The sequence below is a fragment of the Loxodonta africana genome, chromosome 18 (genome assembly GCF_030014295.1).
Source record: "Loxodonta africana isolate mLoxAfr1 chromosome 18, mLoxAfr1.hap2, whole genome shotgun sequence".
Classification (NCBI taxonomy): Eukaryota; Metazoa; Chordata; class Mammalia; order Proboscidea; family Elephantidae; genus Loxodonta; species Loxodonta africana.
This window is the reverse complement of record NC_087359.1, coordinates 80706482-80715182: the sequence shown is the minus strand read 5'-3', so window position 1 is coordinate 80715182 and position 8701 is coordinate 80706482. Positions and strand designations below refer to the sequence as shown.

At 39.3% G+C, this 8701-nt stretch overlaps 1 protein-coding gene across 1 annotated transcript in view; it reads left to right on the top strand.

The window, feature by feature from the left end:
- Positions 1-576: 576 nt before the first annotated feature.
- The window catches only part of TEKT3 (tektin 3), a 40001-nt gene continuing 31876 nt past the window's right edge, over positions 577-8701 (top strand). Inside the window, exons 1-2 of the mRNA XM_003420586.4 lie at positions 577-1155; positions 3530-3613. Of these exons, the coding sequence (XP_003420634.1) occupies positions 577-1155; positions 3530-3613 (663 nt within the window). The remainder of the gene's footprint in view (positions 1156-3529; positions 3614-8701) is intronic.

Genomic DNA, 8701 nt, shown 5'->3' with positions numbered 1-8701 from the left:
TGTGTTTAGGTGATGCTGATGGACATGGGAGGGGGCAATTAGTTCTCCAAGCAACCCCTTGCTGCTAATACTACTCATAACAATCCAAAGAAGTTAGTACTATTATTCCCAATTTATAGATGAGGAAAATGAAGCACAAAGAGTTCAAGTGATTTGCTCAATGTCACAGCTAATAAATAGCAGAGCCAAGATTTGAATCCCTATCTGTTAAAATGCACAGTTCAGGGTCTTAATTTGAATTTGTTGAAACAAGACAATGTTACTCTTGTAATTAAAAAAAAATTCAAATGGACAATCTTAAAAAATTTATTTTAATACAAAAAATAAATAAAAAAAATTTATTTGAAACAGAGAGATGAAAAAAATTTTGGAATATGCCATCACTGATCAAAAAAAAAAAAAAATCAAGGTGGGTATCAAATCAGAACAAATATCTATCTCATGTGTTAAGGAGCAATGCTACTGGTACTAAGATGTGGCCTTTTATTTGTAAAATTTCGCCAGAGTTTAATTTATGTGACTGTCTATTTTTACTTTTTTTAAACAGGAGAGATTTACAAATAGTGTTTGGGCAACATGGAGCTTTTAGGTTCTACTTTAACGGCAACTTATGCCCACCCTAGACCAACACCAACCAACTTCCTACCAGCCATCAGTGCCGTGGCATCAACCTATAGGGACCGCTTCCCCCACCACAACTTGACCCATAGCTTGAGCCTCCCGTGGAAACCGAGCACGTACTACAAAGTGGCCTCCAACTCACCAACCTTGGCTCCATACTGCACCAGATCTCAGAGGGTGTCCGAGAGCACCATGCTTCCCTTTGTTTCCAATAGAACCACTCTCTTCACCAGGTATACTCCTGATGATTGGTACAGGTCGAATTTAACCAACTATCAAGAGTCCAACACCTCCCGCCATAATTCAGAGAGACTAAGGGTAGATACAACTCGCCTGATTCAAGACAAATATCAACAAACAAGGAAAACCCAGGCAGATTCCACCCAAAATTTGGGAGAACGAGTGAATGACATAGGATTTTGGAAATCCGAAATCCTTCATGAGTTGGATGAAATGATTGGTGAGACCAATGCACTCACAGATATTAGGAAAAGATTGGAGAGGGCTTTGATGGAAACTGAAGCTCCTCTTCAGGTAACTATGAGACCCTGTGATAAAAGAGTCTACATTTTCATTACTATAATCCCCTGGTTGAATTTCTGAGGCTATTTATATATTGAATTACGTTTTACTTCACCTATAGAAGCCAATCCCATAGCAACAAATCTGTAGCTGGTTTTAGCAATGGTAAAAGCACTGTCGTTTTTACACATTATACAGAGCAGCCACTTAACTGGAAAGAATTCTGAATGGAAAACAAAGAAGATTCATTAAAGAGATACCATTAGGACATGCAATGCTTTATGGTGAACATTCTTCCCATCTTTCAAATTGGCTGGTTCATCTTTGATTTCCCTAGATTAAGTAAATAACATGTGAGAAAAAACTTTGCCCTTCTAGTCTGGGTCATGAAATGCCTCCTGTGCGTACTTTGATTCTGTTTCAGGGCACAGTGAAAATCCACTTTGGGTGAGAAATGGAACTGAGTTTAGGCCAGTTGCCTTCACAATAGAAGCAATATTTCAGCTGATGGCTGGCCTCTGACCAGGTTCTGGATGGGCTCCAATCCCCTCTGACACTCTGAGCCTGTGATGGGCCCTCCAGCCTCACTCTGTCCACCACCACTGAAAAAAGACAATCTTATCTGAGGGTCTGCAAATTATAGAAATTATTTCAGAAGTTGTATATATTTCTATGAGAAAAGCTAACCACCATTTTTTTTTTTCCATGTTTGTGTGACTTATTTCCCATGGGATAAACAGTAGGTCTTTGCATCTGTAGTAAAAGAGTTTAGGGAATTAATGAAGTCTAGTGGCTTGAAGAGTTTGCTGGTGACCCCTGCACAATGTCACTTCTTATTGCATCCCCTTCCCACTAAACACAAAGGCAAATACACACAATCCCCAGGAATGCCAAGAGAGGTCCAGTGTACACTAATGATATCTTTTAATTAATTCATCATGAATTGTTTTGGATCAGAAGCCCTTCTCTGAGCCTGGCCTTGTTTTGAGAATAACTAGTCTATTCTACACCCCTTCCTCCAATTTGTCTTCAAGGATTTGAAGTATCCTTAAAACGATAGCCACTCGACTGTTTCTTCCCTTAGTCCCCCTCAGTGATGAGAGCTTTCAGTGAGATGGATCTAATTTAAATTTTTTTCTGCAGTTTTTGTCCAGATATTTTTCTGTATTTGAACATTTACTATCAAGACAACATTGGAAGGTCCTGATTAAAATGGGAAACAGTTAATTTCTCAGAAGAGAAAATGTTGATGATCAAGTAATATCAGGAAAACATTAAACTTAATAACTGTGCAAATTAAATCAATGAGGTAACTGTCTTTGGCCTATCAACTTTGCAAAAGTGAAAGCTGATAGCATCTAGGGTTTACAAAAATGCAGAAAGTGGACACTGTTATGTATTGCTAGTGGCACTGTCTATTGGTAGAAAGTTCCTGGGAAGCAATCTAGTAATAGGTACTAAACTAATTCTTCTAGTAAATGTAAATTACACTATTAAAAAAAGCATAGTCACTCAAAGATTTTGTTCAATGATATTATATACAGATATTAGTGTGCACTATATTTTATGCTTTTAAAAAGTTAACATTATACAGTCATCCCTTGTCATAAAATAGTCTTGGACAGAACTATTTTAACAACTGCATAATGTTTTTGCATACATAATTTATCATCAGCATTCTAAGCTGTTTTCCACTGAGGTCGTTAATATACTTTTTCTCAAAGAATATTTCTTGACTCAGGCCTTCTATTTAATGTTAATTCTAAAAAGCATACTATAAAGCTGTAAGGACATTATAACCTCCAGTTTGTTAAATGAACAAACCAAACAGTGATGGGATTATGGCCAAGTCATATTTTCTTTCTTTTCTGTATATATATATTTTCCATGGATAAGGCTTTTTTTTTTTTTTTTTTTTTGTACAGTGAGGAAAGCAATAAATAGTACTTTAAAAATAATCACCTGGATTGTTGGCTGCACAAATATTTTGATGTCTTTAAATGTTATCATTTGTTTCTTCCTCAGTTATCTCAGATGAAAATATTTGGAAATAATGTCTGCAAGACTATGCTTCATGTCATTGAACTATTTCTCTGAAAGAAATGAATGCTAATTTATGGGGATCAAGTAAATGCCATCTGATTCATTTTCTCACCTCTCCAAATTAGGAATTTTTTCAAACTACTTTGAAGAGCTAACTCTCTACCTTTTAGCTCACAGCAGGGATTTACTTATTTGTAATAGTCTGTTTCGTGCTATATTTTCAACAAAATGTTGGATAATTTGGTATTGGGAGTATCTATTGACTTGTTTTAGTCATTAGGACTACTAGACACTGATTATAGTCGGTTTGTATTAATGCTTTTCATTATCTGTGTATCTGTAGGTAGCCCGAGAATGTCTATTTCATCGAGAGAAGAGAATGGGAATAGATCTAGTTCATGATGAAGTGGAAACACAACTGCTCACAGTAAATTTGGGGGGAAATGAAAGAATAACAACAAGCATAGTTGTAAACATGTGCTTAATATGTAGAAACAAAAAATGGTTTTATATAAAAACACTAATAAGAATTTTTGTATCAGATGCTCATAGCTTCTAGAAATGATAACTTTTTTTTCTTAGTTGTAAAAGTAATATATGTTCATTGAAAGAATTTGAAAAATACAGAAAAGGGTAAAGAAAGATAAAAGTCATCTGAAGTTCTAGTAGACAGAAAGTTACTGTTAAATTTGGGGTTTCAGTCTTTCTAAAAAAATCGTGCTTAGATAAACACTAGTACACAAATACACTCAGACATGTCTTTAAGAATAGAATTGCATTTTATATACAACTTTGAATCCTGCTTTATTCTTTTAAAATTATATTGGGGTAATTTTCCCATATCATTATTCTTTTAGATGTGATTTATAATGGCTGCATAGTGTTCCACAATGGGAAGATTCTATTATTTTTTAAAAAATCAGTTCCCTCTTGTTGAATAGTTAGGTTGCTTCCCTATTCCCCTCTTTCCCCCCATTTTAATAACACTGAAGTGTTCAAAATATTACTAATGACAACTGTATGTAACTCTCATTTTTTTCCTAGAATTCATTTCAGAAAGTGGAATTGATGGGTCAAAGGGTATGTGCCTTTGGAAAGCTTTTGACATATAGCCAAATTGCCATCCAGAAGCTCATGGTCATATCTACTCTGTTACGCGTATCCTCCTGCTAGTCTCTCTCCTCTACCTTCCACCAAAAAAAAAAAAAGGATATATAATTTAGTCCAAGTTCTCAGACCTTCACCTCCTAGACTTGCTCCCCCAAGATGTCTGCTGTCCCTTAAGATTTCTGCCATCATGAGCCTGGTGCCCTTCCCTGTCTCTTCCTTCAGCCCAGACACCCTGTTAAACATCACTTCTCTATCCCTAAGGCCTGCCAGACATTTTTACTTTGGTAACTCATTTTTAGTTCATATTCATGACCCCTAGGAGCAAACTTTTCTTCCCCCCGATGCCTGGCTCACTCTTCTGTCTTTCTGCTTCTCCTGATGGCACCAATGTTCTCTACTCACCTTGGCTATGGCCTGCTGACCAGCATCTCCTCAACCCTGTCATCGTTCTGCAGCTCTTGTAAATCGTTCCTCTGATTTGCCTCTTGCCCCTGACCTTTCCATTCCAGTCCCCCTACCATTGTTCTAACTCACCCTTTACCGCTTCAAAGCTGGTTAACTTGAAATCCCTCAACACTTTCCCTTCCATTAATGTCTCAGTTTCTTAGTGCAACTATAACAGAAATAACACAGGTGGTGGTTTTAACTAATAGAAATTTATTTTCTCACAGTTCAGGAGGCTAGAAGTCCAAATTCAGGGTGTCGACTCTAAGGGACGGTTCTCTGCTATGGGGGAAAATCCTTGTCTCAGCCTCTTTAGCATTCTTTTCACACTCCTAGGAGATCTCCACGTGGCATCTGTCTTTTCCTCCTTTGTGCTTGCTTCTCTCTGTGTCTGATTTGCTCTTTTTATATCTCAGAAGTGGTTAGGTTTAAGACACACCACACTGGCATGTCTTCATTAACGTAACAAAGAAAACCCTGTTCCTAAATGGGATTACATCCACAAGTTTAGGGGTCAGGATTTACAACACATACTTTTGGGGGATACAATTCAGTCTGTAACACCCAGTTTTACTTGGATCTACACATCGTCTCCAGCTTCTTCCTTCTTCTTAAAACCCTTCCTTGACTCCCTGATTCCTACAGGAGAAAACCCACTAAGGCCTTCCATTATCTGGCTCCAATCTAACTTGTCAATCTCATTTCCCACTGTGACTCAACAAGCTCTCCTGCAGCTTATTAATCTTCTCCATCCTGAATCATCTTTGCCTTTGTTTGAATGATGCGACCCAGTGAGCCCTTGATAAAGAATTAAGTAAGACGAGCCAGTGACCTGGTCATCAGAGGCACTTCACTGTCACAAGGTGTCTACAATCCCTGTTAGCATTGCATTAAATTCTTTCAGTGAACCATTGCACTGAGGATGATAAGCGAAAGCTTCTTTGCTCTCTCCTTTTCCTTGTCTGGTTTTCTAAGAGGAATCTGAGTTAAAATTGTATACTCAGTAAAGCTTTGGCCACTGCAGAGAGCCTATATAATCTACTCTGTAAACCCACCCCTCCTACTGCTAAACACTAAGAATTATGAATAGGACATCCTGAATGAAATATTGCAATGATGGCTCATTACTCTGCTGTTTATTTTTTCCCAGTCTCTGGTGAAATAATCCGTCATCTATTTTGTCATTCTAAATGGACAGGAATTTACCAGCCCACCTATCAGTTGGTCATACTGTGGTAGCTTATGGTTGCTGTGATGCTGGACCAATGCCACTGGTATTTCAAACACCAGCAGGATCATCCATAGTGAACAAGGTTCAGAGGAGCTTCTGGCTTAGGAAGAAAGTCCTTGTTTTCTCCTCCTGAAAATTAGCCAGTGGAAACCTTATGGGTCACAAAAGAACCTTGTCGGCCTCACTTGCTTTGGACAAGTCAATCACTAGGGGAGGACATCAGGTTTGGTGGAGCAGAGGTCCAGCACGGGTGAGGGAGACTCTCGATGAGTAGCCTGCAATGATGGCCTCGAATGTGCTGGCAATAGTGAGGATGACACAAGGCCGGGCCACATTTCCTTCTGTTGTATGTAGGGTTGCTATGAGTCAGAGCTGACTCGACAGGAGCTATTTATCTGTCAGTCCCCTGGCCTCTTGTTCTTACCGGTCCTGAGATGCTCTGCAGCAAGTAAATTATAAGCTGGTTCTAACAGCTTAACCTTGCCTTTCCAAGAGATTTCCTGAATCTGGGCGACTTCCGGTGTTTCCGTTATTCCAGTAATGGCTCTCAAACCCATCTACACATTAGAATCGTCTGGGATGTTGTGAAAATATGAATGTCTGGGTCCTACCCTGAGAGATTCTGATTTGAATATGGAGTGGAACCTAGGGCATCGGTATTTGTAAAATACTTCTGAGATGATTTTGATAAATAACAGTGTTAAGAACCACTGCTTTTTAGAGGTTTAGGTTTTCCAGGTTAGTCGCAGAGGCTGTTTTTTTTTTTTTTTAAATAACTGAATCTGCAATTACAGTAATAGTTCATCACTGAGGACCTGCCTTGGTTAAGACTAATTGATTCAAGTAGTGAAGGTATTCTGCATGTGTAGCTTACTCGAGGTAGGGAAAATGGATCTCAATCTTTAGAACGGATAAATAAGCATTAGCCAAAAAACCAGGTAGCCTTAAAAGACCCACTTTTGAAAAAAAAAAAAAGCAAATATTCAGGTGCAATGAAGTATTTCTCATGAATTCTGTTGACTCTGTTATTCACATTAAATCAGCAATATTCCACAAATTTTTACAAAAGGACTTTTCCTGGGGAATAGGACATCGTCCCATCCTCTTGGGACCCCCAGATCATGCCAATCCCTTGGACTTTAATGCCAAGTAAGTCTGCAGAGCCATCCAATATGCAGCCTGCCCTGGCCTTCCTGGGAATGTGGGCTGGGACTACTGCTTGGGCCCAGGCTGAGGCCCTAGCTGGCCAGTTTCCTCTCACAAGCGGCTTCTCCCTCCTTCATGTTGCAGAAGCAGAAAGCAAAACATGACAGTCTCATAGGTTTCCCGAGCCCGTGCAAGAATGAGTTTCAGAGATGTCAGCTGATTAGACCTATCGTTGTAGAGTCTTTCAGCATTCCAGAAGAAGGAGATCTTTCAGTGTGGTCCACCCCAGGGGGGTTCTGTTCTGAGACAGAGATTAATTGAACCTTGATACTAACATGGTGTCATGCAAGCATGTGATCAGACAGTTCACAGAAGAAGAAAGTCAAATGGCTAACAAACATATAGAAGCACGCGGATTTGTAATAATAAAATGCAAATTCAAGCAATTTACTGTTTTGGGAGGTCCTAGCACATTGGTCCACCAACTGCCAGTTTATCGTACTGTGGTAGCTTGCATGTTGCTGGGATGTTGGAAGCTATGCCACAGGTATTTCACACACTGGCCAGGCTGACCATGGTGGACAGGTTTCAGCGGAGCTTCCGGATTAAGACAGAGTAAGAAGAGAGGCCTGATGGTCTGCTTCCAAAAATTAGCCAGTTAAAACGTCATGGATCACAGCATAACATTTTCCTGCTCACTTGCTTTGGCTGTGTCATCAGGAGGGATCAATCGTTGGAGGAGAATAACATGTTTGTGAAGTAGAGGGCCAGCGAGGGTGAGGGAGACCCTCAGTGAGATGGATTGGCACAATAACTGAAACAATGGACTCAAATATGCTGGCAATCGTGAGGATGACACAGGACTTGGCAACGTTTCATTCTGTTGAACATAAGGTCACCATGAGTCAGAGCTGACTCCTTGGAAGCTGTCTGTCTATCACATTGGTATTGGTTGAGAGGAATGGTAATGGCCACTTCGTGGGTAAGGTGAAGAAACGCATCCGGGTTCATTGTTGTAAATGGGTATAATGGTCTGAAGGGCAGTTTGGCTGTACTTGTCAAAACCTTAAAAAAGGCACACTCTTTGGTAGTACCTAAATATTTATCGAGGTTTTTCACAGCAGCATTGTTTAATGTCATGGGAAAATGTTCAAGGTTTAAAATGAAAAGCAGGCCACCAAACAGTATATGGGGTATGATGACATTTTTGCTTTAAAAAATGACAATGGTGATTATGCAATTTTTTGTTTTCCTCATGGTGCTATTTTGGTTTCCAAAATTTTCTAACATGAGTATGAACTTCAGAGGGAAACAGGTGTTATTAAAAAAAACTCTGATACAACACATGCTTATTACTAAGCATGTGTTGTATCAGAGTTTTTTTTAATAACACCTGTAATAAAAAAAATATATATATATATATATTGGCAGTATCAAAATGCCACAGGTCAGTAAGAGGCCTCGCTAACAGGGCGCTTGGGAGAGTACAGGAGTTGGGCTGCTGTGCACAGATGGAGACGGAGGTGAGAGCTGTGCTGGCTGTGTTGAAGTCAGCCCCCACAGGCAGACAGAGATCTGTCTGTT